We start from the raw sequence: 18,953 nt of genomic DNA on the forward strand, positions 1-18,953 counted from the left end.
CTTGTTAGAATGCAGATTACTGGGCGTCTCCCTTCAGAGGCTCTGAGACAGTAGCTCTCGGTCAGGGTCCAAAATCCCATGTTTCTTACAAACTCCTAGGTTATTTAATGCTGCTCATCTGAGGCCCACAATGGTATAGGGGACTCTATGGGGCCAAGAGATGACTAGGCCAGTCTGGGTGAGAAGTGGTGGTGGCCTGGATTTCAGGGGTAACAGAGCTGCAGAGAGAGGCACACAGTCCTGGACTGTATTTGTGAATCACAGTAAAAGGACAGGTTGACTAGCTGGATGTAAACAGCAAAGGGGAAGGAAACATGGAAGATGAAGCATAAAAAATGACATCTAGCCCTTTGTTTTCCTTCATCTATCTTCCCTTTCCTTCCCTTCCCAAAGACAATACATCAGATTCTGAGGAAAGGGGGCAGACACGGGAACGCAGGCCTCCGCTCACAGAGCCCAGGAAGTAGAGCGGCAGTGGCAAGGCAGGAGGATGATGACACAGAGGAGGCGGCCAGAGGGGACGGAGTCTGCCACGCTGAATAAACGAGCTGAACAGGTCAATAAATGGACTGAGAATACTGGGAACCAGGTTTCTGTCCGAGAAGGGATTTACAGATATAGAAAATGGGAGGTCTAGAAAGATTTCTAATATATTGGATTAAAATTGGAAGTATCAGTATGAATGCATGAGTTTTGTTCCAAATACCTACAATGACAGATGTAAGAACAATTCTATCTATGTGGGAATATGTGCACAGGTGTGTGCTTAGTCACTCAGTTGTATCCGACTCTTGGAAATCCCATGGATTGTAGTCCGCCAGTCTCCTCTGTCCATGGAATTTTCCAGGCTAGAATACTGGAGTGGGTTGCCATATCCTTCTCCAGGGGATCTTCCTGATCCAGGGATCAAGCCCACGTCTCCTGCATTGGCAGGCAGATTCTTTACTACTGCGCCACCTGGGAAGCTCCATATGTATATATGGGTACATATACTTTTTTCTATTTCTGAATACTTAGAAGGCCTGCAAACAATAAAACCCCAAAGCAGTAAGCACATCACCCAGACTGTGGGTTCTAAACATCAAAGCTTCCTTGTAGAAATGATTGGTTCCAAGGTTGGCAGAGTGAAAATACGAAAGTAGTCCAAAAACTGCATGGTTTCAGAAAGGAATTAAGTGATCAAACAATGACAGAAATAAATCAACAGGACACAAAAGCCAGCTTGGAGGGCTTCTAGCATGATCTGAGCATCCAAACAATGCATAATAACAGTGGTAACAGTAATATGACATTGCACTTCATCAAATAAAATGGGCATCCCTAATCATAATGAAACAAATACACACATATATGAGAGAGAAGGGACAGCGCATCCTTATGATAGAATTCCAACCAATACCAAAGGCCTATTTCTGCACTGCTGTTAAGTACAATGTGCAACAGTTTTTACATGTTTAATGGGTTATAGAAACAAACAGAAAAATAACAAAAAGAATATGGGACCTAGGGAGGTGGGATCGGGTAGGGTAGAAAGGAAGCCCAGGAGGGAGACGATATATGTATACATACAGCTCAATTTGTCATACATCAGAAATTAACACAACATTATAAAGCAATTATACTCCAGTAACAACATACAGCTTTAAAAAAAAAAAAAAAAAGAATATGGAACAGAGACTGTATGTGGCCACCAAAACCCAAGGTACATACTATCTGGCCCTTTATAGAAAATATTCGCCAACTTCTAATATAAAAGGGATGAAGCAACTGGATAACCATCATATAGCAACCATCACAGAGGCATCTGGCCTAGGCAGGGATCCTCAATGGTGCTAAGGAGGTTCAATGGGAAAACACTAGACAGACCCAGGTTGAGCCTTACCCTAAAAATTACAAGCCCCACACCCTTTCAACTCATAAATGACATGAAGTTCCCAGAAAGGCTGAGAAACTGTTTCAAACTGAAGGAGACTAAAGAAATATGATAACAATATATTAACACATTACTGAATATGATCCTGGGGCATAAAAGAAGAAAGAGACATTTTGGGGGTAACTGGCAAAATTTCAGTGAAAAATTAATAATGTAGATGAAGGCTGAGAACAAAATATAAGAAGCCCAAGATGAAAGAGTGAAGCTTACCATGTCAGATGAAGAAAGTGCTAGAAGGTGTGAGACTTTGGTGGAAACAACTGGAAAGAACTTTGCCAAGAAAAGAAACTATACTGAGCATAAAGATAAAAATGATAACATAAACCCAATTAAAGCAAGACAGGTTTTTTTTTAAGTCCAGGATTAAAATGAATGCCTTAAGAAGATATGACTCCAAGATGCCTTGAGAAAGTTCACTGGTATATTCTGTAACTCTTTCTGACAGTTTCTTCCTAATTACTAATATCACAACTTGGGGAAGGGATTCTAACAATGTGAAGCTCATGAAGCAGATGTCCTTTGTTTAAAGATATTCAGTGAGCAGGATTGTTAGCCCTTGATCTTCAAAATAACACAGTAAATAAAAGAACTCAAAAATATCCATCAGGGGCTGTGCTGACAGCTCAGTGGTAGAGTCCACTTGTCCATGCAGAAGACACAGGCACGATCCCTGATCCAGGATGATGCCACATCCCATGGAGCAACTAAGCCCGTGTGCCGCAACTATCGAGCCCAGGAACTGCAGCTACTGAAGCCCAAGCCCTGGAGCCCGTGCTGCACAACAAGAGAAACTGCTGCAATGAGAAGCCTGTGCACTACAACTAGAGAGGAGCCTCTGCTCGCTGCAATGAGAGAAAGCAAGCCTGGACAACAGCCCAAAATAAATAAATAAAATTATAAAAATATATATGTCCATCAATACCCAATTTAGCAATATGCAAGTCATTAGAGATTTCAGCAAGACTAGATTCATTCACATTTTTAGGACAGATAACTGAAAACAGGCCAAAAAGGAGTATTTGTGGCAAAAACCCTTTCAAGAAGTATGGCTGGGGTGATGGGGGAACAAATGGAGGTACCCCCTAGAAAACTTTGGATATGTTTTTATATGAGATTTTTTTTTATTGGGGTAAAGAATACATAAGCGCTAATTAGAAACATTTAGTAGACAAGGAGAGGTTAAAGATTTAGGAAAGAGCAAAAATAACCATTGGACTGAAGATTCTCAAGAACAGATAGAAGAACAATGGAGAAGCTTCTCTGAGAGGAGAAGGGGCAGCTCATCAGTTGTAGGAGGAAGGGAAGAACTGAGGCAGGACAGGTATGGAGGCAAACGGGTCCACAAACACGGAAGACATACACAGGGATAACTCCCATTGGACATCTCCATTGTTATCTGGGGAGCATGGCGGAAGTCACTCACTGAGAATGAAGGAGGGAAAAGTGTGGCAATGGAGGCTTAAGGAATAAAGATAAGTCTGAAACTTGGCACAGGGAGAAGCACAAGGATGAGTCAGCTCGAGAAATACAGGGAGGCTACCAGATAACACTGAGAGCCCAGATAAGATCAAAAAGAGCATCTAAATAAATCATGAGAAAGGCTTGAATCATTTTCACTGACCCTTATATTGATACAACCAGGTTAACACATCTGCATCCATAATTACCTTTTACACCAAGTCATTATAACCATGGAAGTGAAGCAGTAGACAATCAGGATACAAAAACTACAAAATCATAGATGCCTGAAGTTTAACATGAATTCATTTGAACCATATGACAAACCCACTGAACATAAAATCTGAAAGAGGGGGCTAACAAGAAAAGTCAAGGAGCACTAAAAATATACCCGACCAAATGCTATACCCTATCCACTACTGCAGTTTTCCACTATCACCTCCAAATAGTTTTGGGAATCCTAATGTCAGGATCACACAAGATCCTTTTGGAATGTCCCGACAGTCCTCTTGCCTCAGGAGAAAAATCAAGTTACTGTTCTCACCAACTGCCACTCTTGAGATTTCTACCTATTCAATGAAATTCACTCTATGTCTAGCACAGTTCTTCAAACTTGGTATTTAAATAGATGCAAATATATCCCCCAAAGACGCTCCATCTTACCGATATTGCTGTTATCCTAAGAGAATCAACCGTGGAATGTTTGAATAGGTACCATAAAACAGGCCCAATTTCCCCAGTAATAAAGCCCTGGGCCTGAGCAGAAAACGTAGTGCAGACATTTTCAATAATCTTTGCTGCCATGTGATTCACAACACGCTCCTCCTACAGAGAGAGAGAGAAGAGCACAAGGAGAAAATTAAATAGATATTATTAATATTTAGGATGGCAAATATATACACATCATTTTTTCGTAACCACTGCTTTACAAATAAAGACCTGACACCAAGACCATCACCTGCCCCTGGATGCATCGGGTGTTTCTGGAGGTGTGGCCATTTTTTCAGGCTACTATAGAACCGTTACATTTGGTTGATCATTAAACGTAGTTTAACATAATTCTCCATATATTGTTGTTGTTGCTGTTGTCTAGTTGCTAAGTTGTGTCCGACTCTTTTGTGACCCCACGGACTGTAGCTTGCCAGGCTCCCCTTTCTGTCCATGGGATTTCCCAGGCAAGAATACTGGAGTGGGTTGCCATTTTCATCCCCAGGGGATATTCCTGACCCAGGGATCGATCCCACACCTCCTACATTGCAGGTAGATTCTTTACTGCTGAGCCACTAGGGAAGCCCCTAATTTTCCACATATTTCCATAAAAAGGTTGAAATAATCTAGAAAATACACATAACTTATAGTATAACAAAAACTTGACGATGATTTTAAAATCATAAAGAGTATGCACAACAATCATCAGAAGTTACTCTGGGATGGAAATAATTAGCTAAAGACCACCTAAATACAGGGCATCAAGGAAAGTCCTAAGAAAGAAATTGCCCCAGTGGTGTGACCAAATTAACCTCAACTAAAGGCTGTACTATATTGTCCTAATAATGCTTAAAAGTCTCAAAAAGGATCAAGCTATTTCCAGGTAACTTAAATGAGTCCAAGAAAAAGCACAAAAGCACTTAAAAGACTTTTAAAAAAAAAAGCACAAAAGTACTTGCTGCTGCTGCTAAGTCACTTCAGTCGTGTCCGACTCTGTGTGACCCCACAGACGGCAGCCCATCAGGTTCCCTCGTCCCTCAGATTCTCCAGGCAAGAACACTGGAGCGGGTCGCCATTTCCTTCTCCAATGCATGAAAGTGAAGAGTGAAAGTGAAGTCGCTCAGTCGTGTCCGACTCTTAGTGACCCCATGGACTGCAGCCTACCAGGCTCCTCCATCCATGGGGTTTTCCAGGCAAGAGTACTAGAGTGGGGTGCCACTGCCTTCTTAAAAGACTTAAAAACAAAATGCCCAACAACATAAAAATCACAATATTTGACATATGATTAAATTCACACACACAGAACAGGAAAATATGACTCATAAGAGAAAATTCAGTGATAGAATAAGAAAAAAGCATTTAAATGGCTATTATAAATACAGTCCATATACTGAAGAAGAAAGAAGCATGTTAAGAATGAAAGAAATAGATTAAAAAATGACCCAAGTCAGAAGACTACAGATTATAATGTTTAATATGAAAAATACACTGAATTGGAATATCATCAGACTCTGCACACTCAATGACTAAAGAAGGTTAGTGAAGACATAGCAATTAGCAAAAAAAAAAGAAAAAGCGAGAATACTGGAGTGGGTTGCCACGCCCGCCTCCAGCCTATCTTCCCAACCCAAAGATCAAAACCAAACGTCTCTTATGGCTGGCAAACGGGTGCTTTACCCCTTGGTGCCACCTAGGAAGCCCAATCTAAAAAACTCAATGAACCTCAAGAGGAAGAAAGAAAAATAACATCAAGGTACATCATAATAAGAAAGCTGAATGTCGAAGAACTGATGCTTTTAAACTGTAGTGTTGGAGAAGATTTGAGAGTCCCTTGGACTGCAAGGAGATCAAACTGGTCAATCCTAAAGGAAATCAGTTCTGAATATTCATTGGAAGGACTGATGCTGAAGCTCCGATACTTTGGCCACCTGATCTGAAGAACTGACTCACTGGAAAAGACCCTGATGCTGGGTAAGACAGAAGGCAGGAGGAGAAGGGGACAACAGAGGATGAGATGGTTGGAAGGCATCACCAACTCGATGGACTTGAGTTTGAGTAAGCTCTGGGAGTTGGTGATGGACGGGGAAGCCTGGTGTGCAGTCCACAGGGTCAGACAGTCCAATACGACTGAGTGACTGAACTGAGCATCATAAGCAGACTGCTAAAAGGCAATGATACAGAGAAATTCGTAGAGACAGTGACAGTAAAGGACACATAGAGATTTCTTACACAGTACCTCACAAAGGTAAGGGTGATGGGGGGCTTCTCATCAGAAATAATGCAAACCAGAACACAGAGGAACCATATCGCTGAAGTACCCAAAGAAAAAGAACTGTCAACCTATAAATGTATACCCAACAATAACATCTTTCAAAACAAGTTGGTAAAAGGTACAAATTTTCACCTATAAGATGAATAAGGTCTGGAGGTCTAATGTAAAACGATGTGACTCTAGTTGATAACACTATATTGTATAATTGAAATTTGCTAAAAGAGGAGAATTTAAATGTTCTCACTCCTACCACCCAAAAAAGGTAACAGGATAAAATATGAGACGATTTATGTGTTGACTCGATAGGGGAATGAATGCATCTATCACAATGATTGCATGTATCAAATCATCACTTTGTACACTTTAAATATCTTACAATTTCATGTCAATTATACTGCAATAAAACTGAAAACAATTTAAATATCTATCTCTGATAAAAGAGACAAAAAACAATCAGCATGAACATAGATTTATATCCATATGTATCGATCAGATTAACAAGCTTGACCTACTTTGAGAGAAAAAGCACATGACACAACAATGGCAGAACTGAACTTTTTTCCCCTAATTACACATACATACTGAGTCATGGGAGAAGTCTCAACAAATTCCAAAGACTTAAAATCATACGTACACCATTTCCTCTATCCACAATACCATGAAGTTAAACATAATAATAAAAAGATTTTTTTTTTAAAAAGATAGGTATTAAATGAAAAAGACACAGAAGAGCTATAGAATTTGTTAAGTCTACAAAGCATATAATGGGATAAAACAGTTAAAGGAACATGAAAATTTACACAGAAGTCCAACCAGTGTAAACTGCACAGCCCTGTGGAGCTTCCGCCCTAAGATTATCTGCCACAGGAGAAGAGGAGGTGCAGACCTCACTCTGGCAGCGAGCACACCACACTTTGTGCCTCTGACCTCACCAAGAGTCAGGAAGCTGATCTACTCCCTGAACTCAGAAAAAAACTCAGGATTGCTTCTTTATGCCATTCTCAAAGGTTCGCTTTAAGACACATTAGGCAACTCCATACTTGGTAAGGCCTGCTGCATTCTACTAATATTAGCATTCCAAATACTATGAATAGTGATATTAAAGAGAAAAACACACACACAAAAAAGCCTGCATCGTTCCTATTCCCCATACACATTGCCCACTTTCACTACATAAAGGCAAGGAGAATGGTGCATACCTCAGAGAACCCGATGTTGATGGCACACGCGTTCTTCATTAGGAAAATTAAACTTAAAACTGTGACAGTAACAAAAACAGAAAATGTAGCTGTACATTTTCACTTTTATCCAATATCAAGAGAATTTAACTTCTCCGTCCTCATTTTAGATAACTAGTGTCCAAAAACACTTCAAAGATAATACACATAATGACTAATACCTCTATACTTTCTAATTCAAGTCCTGTCTTTTTCTAATTAAATACATAAGCAATTTACCACTAGCTTTCTTTTTTAAAAGCACTAATTAAAAATTGAAAATTCAATTTCCTCTTAAAAGAAATTTGTTATATCGAAATTGTCTAATAAGCTTTTGTTCAGAAATGAATAATTAGGCCAAGGATTTATTATTTGAGCCTCACATTTTAACATATGCCAGGTGTCAGTTCAGCACCCATAATTATAAACAGACTAATATGCAAGTTATTTAAAAAAGATGAGGTTGATTAGATAGATGCAAATGCATACAATGAATCTCCTCTAAACATGTGGAAACATTCTAGGTGCTATTTTCAGCTTCTGTGCGCACTGTAGCGTAGGTTGCTACCTACCCAGATGAAAATAACTACTTTCAAGGAAAGTCAGCTTCCTTGGCCTCCCTACTTCATGCACATACTGAACATATGCCATGTAAGTTCAATGCCAAATGTTCCCAGGATCAATACAGTGATGATACCAAGCACATAATCCGTCTTTGCTAGTATAATCATTGGAAGGACTGATGCTGAAGCTCCAATACTTCGGCCACCTGATATGAAGAGCTGGTGGCCTTCACTGGAAAAGACCCTGATGCTGGGAAAGACTGACTGCAAGAGAAGGGGAGACAGAGGATGAGATGGTTGGATGGCATCACGGATTCAATGGATATGAGTTTGAGCAAACTCAGGGAGATAGTGAAGGATAGGGAAGCCTGGCAGGCTGCAGTTCATGGGGTTGCAACGAGTTGGACACAACTTAGCGACTGAAAAACAAACATGAGGGTCAAAGCAATGGAATGGAAAGCTGTCAAAGACAGCCCAAGTCAGAAGCACATGGAAGATCAGCCAGCAAGGTACCTTTTTTCATACAAAACATCAGGTGGGGCTCCAACTATCAAACTACTCCAGAGTGGCACACCTGGGACTCAAATCCACATCCTCTGACTCCCAGCTCAAAGTCTCCAAAATGCCAACGCCAAGTCGAAACAATGACTCAGTGTCATCATGGACACCTTTTCTTCTATACTGCCACACTCTCTTCAAAACAGTTACACCAGAGAGACTTCCTTGGTGGTCCAGGATTCTTAACAAACAATCCGCCTTCCAATGCAGGGGACAAGGATTCGATCCATGGCTATGGAACTAAGATCTCACATCCCACGGGGCAACCAAGTCCAAGTGCCGCAACCTAGGCCCAGCACAGCCAAAATAAAAACAAATAAAATTTTCAAACATAAAATGTTATGCCAGATTTTTTTTTTTTTTGGCATATTCCACCCAAAGTCTCTCACTCTAAATATTTCCCTCTTTCCACCTGAGCATTTACATCTGTAACAAGATCAAAATCACCTGACTCACATTTCTACTATCATTGTTAAAATTACAGAAATCATAACAGGTTGACCTGTTTGGAAAACAACGTCATAATCTCTTAGGTAATCTTTTGAAAAAGAGAAAGTTTCCTGAACACTATTTAAATAAACTCATAACAGTCCCAGAGTAAGACCACCTTTCTCTCCCAAAGTGCATCCTACAATGTGCCACAGGATAAGATATGTCTGTGGGCAAATAAATTTGAAAACATCATATACAATATGGTCCCATGTGGATTCATAATTAAAAGTTCTGAAAAGTACTAAATAAAACAAAACCATTCAACTTTGATTAACCCGATATGTCCCAATGTATTTGACTAGAAAACCCTTATCATAGAACACGTAGGAAAATCCCTTGGCAAAGTTAGTTATCTATGCACCAGAAACATGAACAAAAGTTATAATTTAAAACTAAAATTGTCTTCTAAGAAATTTACATATGAATTAAAACAAAAAAGTACAATTCCCATAGCACATTTTTCTCAATGCACAGATTAGAAGGATAAGGGGTAAAAATCAGAATCAATGGCCCATTTTCAATAAGGCATGTTACTAAGCTTTGAAAGTATAAAAAGGTCAATAAGTTAGGCAGAAAACATCAATATATTTAAGAACAACAGAAACAGCACAACAATGTTAATGTTCTGAATGCTACTGAACTATATGCTTAATAGCTAAGATGGCAAATAGTATATATATTTTACCAAAATTTAAAAACATACAGAGAAATAGAATAGACATTCTTAATCTATACAGTAATGCAACTTTGTTATTATAACAAAAGAAAAAAGAGGCAATAAAATCCCACCTCCCTGAAAAAGTTTAAACCATCCCATAAAAAAGCCTGGACCCAGAAAAAAATGTAAACTAGGGATTATCTGTGGAGAAGGCAATTGCAACCCACTCCAGTACTCTTGCCTGGAAAATCCCATGGGCAGAGGAGCCTGCTAGGCTGCAGTCCATGGGGTCGCTAAGAGTTGGACACGACTGAGCGACTTCACTTTCACTTTTCACTTTCATGCAAAGGAGAAGGAAATGGCAACCCACTCCAGTGTTCTTGCCTGGAGAATCCCAGGGACAGGGGAGCCTGGTGGGCTGCCGTCTGTGGGGTCGCACAGAGTTGGACACGACTGAAGCGACTTAGCAGCAGCAGCAGCAGGGATTATCTATAAAATAACAATAATGGAAACACTACATGTCAAAATAATGGGACACAGCTAACACTAGGTTGAGACGAAAGTTGATAGTCTTGAGTGTCTTAGTCACTACGTAAGAGAAGGAAAGAAAATGCAAATGTAGTTACAAAACAGCAAGAAATGGCACACTAAACCAGAGATTAAAAAAAAAATCACTTTCCTAATAAATGAAGATAGAGCAGTATCTTAATCATCTTTGCCTCTCCTGTATCCAGCCAGTACATAATATGTTTCATAAATGCTACTTCTAAAGAATGGGAGCTGTATCTGAGAGAGTTGACTTAAGCAGTGAATTAAATACATTAGCAGAATGTCATGGAAAATTCAAAGGAATTACACTAGTCTGGTGGTTTTTGCCATACACTGACATGAATCAGCCACAGGTGTACATGTGTCCCCCGTCAGAAAATGAAATCTCGATCCCCCTGTTATAATTTGACTCAAGATATTTTATGATAAATACATCATAAAAAGCAGAGTTATTCTTGTATGCATTCCATCAAAGAGAATCAGAGAATGCAGAAATTAGCATTGAAAAATCAAAAAAAAAAAAAAAAGAACTACAATCATCTTATTTCAGTGTTTTTTAAACCAAATATGACATTCTCTTGTTAGTCTTCTCATTGAGTATGCCTTCCATTTTCACTACTATCAATCCTCCTTAAATTTATTCATAGACGTATACTCTCAATCAATGTACCAACAGGTGAACATGTAATTTTTAGAATCAACTTTTCAAGTAAAAAGAAAATTAAAAAGGAGCTCAGAAACTCATGAAAAAGATTACAAGGGTAACAAAAAATGTCAGTGTTTATTTTCAAAATTATTAAAAAGTAAGGACTATTAATTTAAACAGCATGGCACAGATAATAGCCCAACAGAACTAATTAGAGCCCAGGAAGAGACATGCACAGACATGACAGAGGTGACATCAGAGTCGTGGGGAGAAGACTTTTCATTAAATGATGCTGGGATAACTGATTACATTTATTTTAAAAACAGAACTGGACCCACACGTATCACCACACACAGACACACAAAACAATTACAAATAAACTTCTGAACAGAAAAAAGGAAAAAATAAAAAATAACTTTTAGAAGAATAACATGGGCATCCCTCGTGGCTGAATGGTAAAGAATCCGTCTGCCAGTGCAGGAGACACAGGTTGGATCCCTGACCCGGGAAGACCCCACATGCCTCAGAGCAACTGAGACCAAGCGCCACAACTACCGAGCCTGCGCTCTAGAGCCCCGGAGCCACAGCAACTGAGCCCGCACGTTTGAGAGCCCGTGCTCCACAAGAGAAGTCCCACAGTGAGAAGCCTGCACACCGCACGGAGAGTAGGCCCCACTCGCTACAGCTAGAGAAAGCCTGTGCAGCAGCGAAGAGCCAGCACAGCCAAAAATAAATGAAGTGAAAGTGAAAGTCACTCAGTCGTGTCCAACTCTGCAAATTTTCCAGGCCAGAACACTACAGTGGGTAGCCTTTCCCCTTCTCCAGGGGATCTTCCCAACCCAGAGATCAAACCCAGGTCTCCCGCATTGCAGACGGATTCTTCACCAGCTGAGCCACAAGGGAAGCCCAAGAATACTAGAGTGGGTAGCCTATCCCTTCTCCAGCAGATCTTCCTGACCCAGGAATCAAACCGGGGTCTCCTGCATTGCAGGCAGATTCTTTACCAACTGAGCTATAAGAGAAGCCCAAAAATAAATAAAAGTATACACAAAAACTTTTATTTATTTTTGGGCTTCCCTGATAGCATCACTGACTCAACGGACACGGGTTTGGGTGGACTCTGGGAGTTGGTGATGGACAGAGAGGCCTGGCGTGCTGTGGTTCATGGGGTCGCAAAGAGTCGGACACGACTGAGCGACTGAACTGAACTGATACACACAAAGGAATATGTAATAGCACATCTTAGTGTTAGATTAACATCTCATGGATTGATAAATTTCTATTAAAATTAAGAACTTCTGCTTAGCCACAGATACTATAAAGAAAATGAAAAGACCAAACATCTTATGGATTGAGAAATATCTATTAAAATTAAGAACTTCTGCTTAGCAACAGACACTGTAAAGGAAACGAAAAGATCAAACACAAAATAGAAAAGTATCTGGGACCCGTGTAAACAAGAAAAGATTAATATCCAGAATACATAAAAGAAATTCCTGTGGGTAGAGTACCATGACATCTGAATTTTTTCAAACATCTCAGAAAATAAACAAATGAATAAATAATAAATACACATATATGGATATATATACATACACACATATTACAGCAAAGCAAAGAAGGCAAATATATTAACAGCTGATGGAAATAAAGGCCACTAGTTTTCTTTCCTTTTCTAATACTTGAAACATTTTATAGCAATAGCTGGTGGAGGATGATGGTATGCAGAATTCCTACAAAGCAACAGAAGAAACTGGCTTAAGACTTGATAATCTTTTTCAAAACAGGAAATTCCAAAAACCAAGATAAAACAGAAAAAGATGGTCATCCTCATTAGTACTCAAGAAAATACATATTAAAATGACACTGAGGAAACAATTTAATGGTCATGAGATTGTCAAAAATTTAAACTGCGACTCTATCAAACGTTCAAGAAGATGTGGGTTAATGGATACTCCTATATAAACTGATACACGTGTGTTCCTGCATTGAGGCATACACCAACACACTATTCAGTGGTACCGATGAGCGGCACTTCACACAATCAACATGTATCAACCTCAACCTAACTTTAAGCAAAAGAAAAAAAAATTAAGTCTCAAAAAATAAAAAAATAAAAAAAAAAAAGAACACGGTGCCAATCCATTTAGAATCAATCAATCTAGTATTTAGCAACACACTCAAAAAGGGAAACAAAATAAAGAAACATTGGCGAAAAGAAAAAAAAAATTTAAGAAAACCTTGGTGAAGTTTATCACCAAAGTCAGAATAGCGGTTACTCCTTGAAAGAAAGTACAAATTTCAATCCAGAAGAGACAGAGAATTCTCTAAGCAACCAGCCTTTTGCTTTTTAACAGAGTGAGTCAGAGTATGCGCTTTTAACCATATCCATACAATTCATATACTCTTCTTTAAGAAAAGAACCTACATTCAGAAATACCAGTAGGAGCTGGGAAAACAGTTTTCTACATTAAAAAAATTAAATCATCGAAGACAAGTGGCTTAAAAATTATTTTACCTTCAACTATGTCCTGAATACAACAGACAAATTGCCTCAAGAACTGCTACAATTGAATTATTTTTGAAAAGACAAATCCTTTTTTAGGGGGAATGTTCACCTCTGAATTTGTCATTTTGTAGGGACAATGTTAGTGTACGTGCTGCCAAAGCATACACTAAAACATCTTCCAAATATATAAAATTTTCACAAATTAGAGAGTTTTAGACTGTCTTCCCTCTTCATGAAACATATACAAGACCTGACACACTTACGAAGAGAGAATAAAAGACAAATGTGTATACTCACTGTTAACTCTATCATTAGCTATATCATTATGTTACAATCAACAATGCACATGCATAGCAAACATTCTTCATAGTATGTACTCGATGATAAATACAGGAGCGGTTGGGGAGGACATATCTAATAAAGCACACCACCTCATGGGCTAGAACTGACCATCTTTTACTCAGCATTAATCTAAGTTTTATAAATTAAAGATACAAAGTTCTAAAACTTTCTTTACACCATTTAAAAAATCCCTGGAAGACTTCTTTCTCCTTTGAGCTCTTGTATTTTGTTCTTCGGTGTGAATGCACTTGACAGATTCCACTTTATAGTTTTATCTCATCTCCCACAACAGGTAGATGTGTGCATGAACATAAAGTCCACCTTCTTCATCCGTGTGCCCCCTGGGCGTGCCTAGCTTGAGGCCCTGAATGATAAACCCAAACATGTCTTTTGACTACAGATAAAGATAACTTAATTCTCATATTGTTGATACAGCGCAGTTCACTGGCTTCATGCACGCCCCACAGGGACAACGGACTACACATTCACCCTACAGGCTGGGACGTGCTCTCAATGCCTTTCTGGATCACTAGGGGAAAACTGCAGAGATTTTTCTGTACTTGGAACATCATGCCATTACCATAACATGCATGAAGTAATGAACTCAAAAGGAAGATGTTTGTTTTGACATTTTTTTTTTCATTCCTTAAGGAATGCTTTTAGCCTATGGCTTTGCCTTGGGTGAGACAATGTCAAGGTTTAAAGCAAACAAAAATGCCAGCCTTTGAGGTCAGTTATAAATCCTCCTCACGGTCACACACAGGAGCTACTTATGCAAGTTGGCTGGTTGGCCAGCTGGCTGGTTTTCAACCATGAATAGCAAGAGAAGGGATGTGCATAAACTGAAGAAACCACATCACATAATAACGACTACTTAATATTAAAATCAGTGGATGCTGGTGGCAGCTTCCTTGTTTCTGAACCACAAAATGGCAATATGACAAGATAATCACTGGGCTATCGAGGCTGGCAGAAAATTCCCTGCATACACCTGGCTTACTAAACTGAGTTACTGGTAACTGGAAGCGGGGGATTAACGATATATAATTGAGAGCTACTTAGATTGTTTATATTTGCTATTGTCTCTTAAAAGGCAAGACATTTAAACAAGTGAATGTGAGTTGGTTTTTTCACTTGCTCCCCTGTAGGTCACAGGCTCACAGTGGCTTGTCGGGATGATTTAAATTCAGGAGCGGTACAGTACTCGGCTGACAGGCTCGAGCACCGCTGCAGGCTACAATCCTCACACAGTGCCTGAAGGGTTATTACAATTGCAGGCGTCTACAGAGGACAACAAAGCAGCCTTACCCCTTCCCGAAGGCACCTCATTAGCACCGTGTATGCAGCCAAGGGAACAGCCCAGCATTCTCGGGGGTGCTTTTTTTTTTCTTCCTAAAAATGAAGTAGAAGGAAAGGCAGTGAGGCTAACGGCACAGAAGGTGTTAACCCTTTCAAGAAAAAAGGCTAAGTTTCACATACACAAATGACGTCGAACTTCTTAACATTCTACTGCAAGTACTGCTTACAACCTGCCAATTATGACCTGATGAGGGGTCCTTCACTGCAGTGTACATACAAAGCATTTCTTCTGTTTCCCAGTATGTCATATATGATGTTGATAAGCTCCCCTCAGCAACAGCTAGATGGAAAGAACCAAGGGATGACAGCATGATCTGGCTGATAGAGAAACCACTCCACTGATAACCACAGATTACGATACACACACTTCTACCTAAAGGTATGACATCATCTGGAATGACGTGGAAGCACAGAACATGCAGTTTGGAGTAGCATCTCTGGATAATCCATAGGAACAAGGAAAACACAGTATGCTACCTAGCAAGATGAAGCTCGACAAAAGCAAGTAACTAGGATCAATGAGTACACTGATTGGAAGGATATCAGGAATAATTCTTTCACAGAAGAACTAAGTTAGAAAAATAACCACAAGAACTCTCCTGGAACCTAACAAATAAAGTCACAAAATCAATCAGGGGCCACAGAGAAAGGTGAAAAAAAAAAAACACTCTTGTTATAACAGAAGAGAGTAGCTTCTGCTTAGACAGAATATTTCTGTTTTAAGATTGTCCAAATGTTAGAAGTGGTACCTTACTGATTCAAAAGTACTTAATACCCATGATGGGAATTGTGACTCGTTAACACTGTACCCTTAATCATGAAATGCCACACATGGTTATAATCTAGCCATTATCAACCAGAGCTGCTCCAGCTCAAAAATCACCAGTTCAGCACCCGATTTAACTTTCAAACATAATGTGCCTCCCTTTCAGCTCATTTATTCACGACATTCACCACAGGGTTTCCTTAACATCCCTGGACCCTACTCCCCATGTTCCTCACCCTTTTTCTTTACCCCCGTCTACCCCTACCCACCTTGGCTGCCACTGAGATTCCTGGCCTATAATTTAATCACTCTTGACAAAGGCCTGAAGGACCTCATCCTTTGGAGTTTCACTGTCGCAGGTCTGGGGAAACTCAGCCTTACCCGAAGGCAGTGGCTTGTTCTCTCTAGGCCTGTGGTCAGACAGCTGGGCTCTGGGAGGGGGGACACCAAAAACACAGACTCCAGAGTAACGTAGGATGGGGAAGCCCAGGGACCTTCCAGGTCACTCACCAGGCCTGCTTCTCTCTCTGTTCGATTCCCTCTCCTGAAAAGCTACAGCATTTCAACCCACTGCCCTCCCAAAACTTCGCTTTTCTTCTTCACAAAGATCATGAAAGTCACAAGAGAGGAACCACGCGCTCACCTCCACCTGCAGCTGGCTGCTGCCCATACCCTGGGTCATCGTAGGACAGGTTCCTCCACCCCTTCCATGTGGGCTCACAAGTCCCCTCCCACTCTTCTTCCTTCAGGGTCACCAGCTTCTGGACTATCCCTTACTGTTCCTAAGTGTTCAACATCATGTCTCCATGGGATCCTTCCTATTTCTACCAGACTCACTGTCATCTCCCATTTTCAAAACAGCCCTCCGCCCCACACCCCTCTGCTCTTTCCCATGGTCATGCTCACTTTACACTGGCTTCCTCAGGATCCCACGTCCCTCTAAATCCTCAACACACAACAGTCTGACTTCTTCTTCCTCCCACTCCATGTTAAATAAATACACAAAACAGCTCTTGTTGGGTTCCTGGTTGACTTTTGTATCCACTCAACCCAGGGGACTTTTTGTAGTCCTTTTTCTTGGACCTTAACTTCCACATTCAGCCCTATAAACTCTTTTCTGAAATACCCACTCCTCTCCTGATTTTGCTCCTACTTCACTTACTCACAGTTAGGGTCCAGAAGCTTCTCTTTCAATCCTCCCATCTATTCTCCACATTGAAACCAGAGTCACCCTTGCAGCACTTAAGTCAGATGACATCCTTACCTTTCTTATAACTCTTAATCAGCTTCCTCTTGCCCTTAGGATCAAAACCCAGGCCCCCAACTTGGCTGAGGAGCCTTCCATGGTCACATCCCTGTCTCCTGCAGCCCTGCCTCCTGCTCACTTCCCTCCTGTCCCACTGGCCACGCTGCAGCTCATGACTGAAAACAAGCACCTACTGTGTGCCAAGAACTCTTCTAAACAACAGTCATGCAGCTATGAGCAAGACAGACAAATGTTCTGTCTTAATGGTGTTCAGTGGGGCAGTGGTGGGAAGGGAGCGGTGGGCACAAAAAACATTTTTTTTACTTAAACAAAATAAACAAGGCAAGACAGTCATGCAAGCTATAAAGAAAAGCACAGCTGGCCAAGGGGTTAGAGGAAGTCTGTATGCAAAGTGCTTCATCTCACAGTTCTCAGGTTCAGGAGGAGGCTCTCTGCAGAACTCCATGCAAGAGAAGATGAACAGCAGATATCTGCAGGTAAACACTGTGAGCAGGAAGAACAGCGAATGCACAAGTATGGCAGCATGATCAGGGTGTGGGGGGTTCGAGGACCCATGGGGAGGCCAGCGAGGCTGGAAGGAGGAAGCGGCTAAGAGGGTAGTGAGGACAAAGGTCATATGGGAACTGAGGAGCAGTCCCCAAGGCCCAGAGGTGACCAGAGGGCTTTAGACGTGACAACAAGGAAGACGGAGCAGGGAGAGCTCTAGGAGTGACAACGGTGGAGTCGCCTGTGCTTCCACAGGCTCTCTCCAGCTTAGGTCTGGGGAAAAGACTGCAGTGCACACAAGAGTGACGCAACGAGACCATCTGGGAGTTCTTTCAACGGGCCAGGTGACAGATGGTGATGTGCTGGACCAAAAGAGACAAAACATGGGAACACCTGACTCTAGCTCATTATGCATCTTTGACAAAAGGAAGAAAAAGATACATAAACTAAAATATGCTGTCTCACACATTCCTCTACAGAATCACAGTCTGGACTGCAGTCCTCAAGCTTGTAACCTTGGGGTGTTGCCAGACAGCCAAAAGGTCAGTACATCAGTCTCTATGTTATACACGATATGTATGTATGCACATGTGTGTGTGTGTGTGTGTGTGTGTATACAGGTATCGATAACTTCAGGTCAGTCCCAGTAGGTCAGCGCTGCCCTGAGATGTTAAGGTTTACCTACATTCAAAGTTGCAAAGCCACAAAACACCCTCATTGCATGAAACATTAGTGATTTTTGTGGATATAACTTCCTGTCATTAGTTCAGTTCAGTTCAGTCGCTCAGTCATGTCCGACTCTTTGCAACCCCGTGGACTGCCAGGCTTCCCTGTCCATCACCAATTCCCGGAGCTTACTCAAATTCATGTCCATTGAGTTGGTGATGCCATCCAACCATCTCATCCTCTGTTGTCCCCTTCTCCTCCCACCTTCAATCTTTCCCAGCGTCAAGGTCTTTTCCAAAGAGTTAGTTCTTCACATCACGTGGTCAAAGTATTGGAGTTTCAGCTTCAGCATCAGTCCCTGCAATGAATATTCAAGACTGATTTCTTTTAGGATGAACTGATATAATCTCCTTGCAGTCCAAGGCACTCTCAAGAGTCTTCTCCAACACCACAGTTCAAAAGCATCAATTCTTTGGTGCTCAGCTTTCTTTATGGTCCAACTCT

At 40.8% G+C, this 18,953-nt stretch overlaps 1 protein-coding gene across 21 annotated transcripts in view; it reads right to left on the reverse strand.

Annotated features, from left to right (window-relative positions):
- ULK4 (unc-51 like kinase 4) overlaps nucleotides 1-18,953 on the reverse strand; it is a 509,803-nt gene that overhangs the window by 403,848 nt on the left and 87,002 nt on the right. For 20 of the 21 annotated variants that reach the window (XR_008706191.1, XM_055558092.1, XM_055558086.1 and 17 more), the window contains exons 19-20: nucleotides 15,214-15,297; nucleotides 4,055-4,216 (exon numbers count right to left, since the gene is read on the reverse strand). The exons of the other annotated variant lie outside the window; for it this stretch is intronic. Coding sequence is in view for 19 of the 20 variants with exons in the window: in XM_055558092.1 (XP_055414067.1) it covers nucleotides 4,055-4,216; nucleotides 15,214-15,297 (246 nt within the window). In the remaining variant the exon portion in view is untranslated. The remainder of the gene's footprint in view (nucleotides 1-4,054; nucleotides 4,217-15,213; nucleotides 15,298-18,953) is intronic. 21 annotated transcript variants of the gene reach the window in all.

Source organism: Bubalus kerabau, chromosome 20, assembly GCF_029407905.1.
Source record: "Bubalus kerabau isolate K-KA32 ecotype Philippines breed swamp buffalo chromosome 20, PCC_UOA_SB_1v2, whole genome shotgun sequence".
NCBI lineage: Eukaryota > Metazoa > Chordata > Mammalia > Artiodactyla > Bovidae > Bubalus > Bubalus kerabau.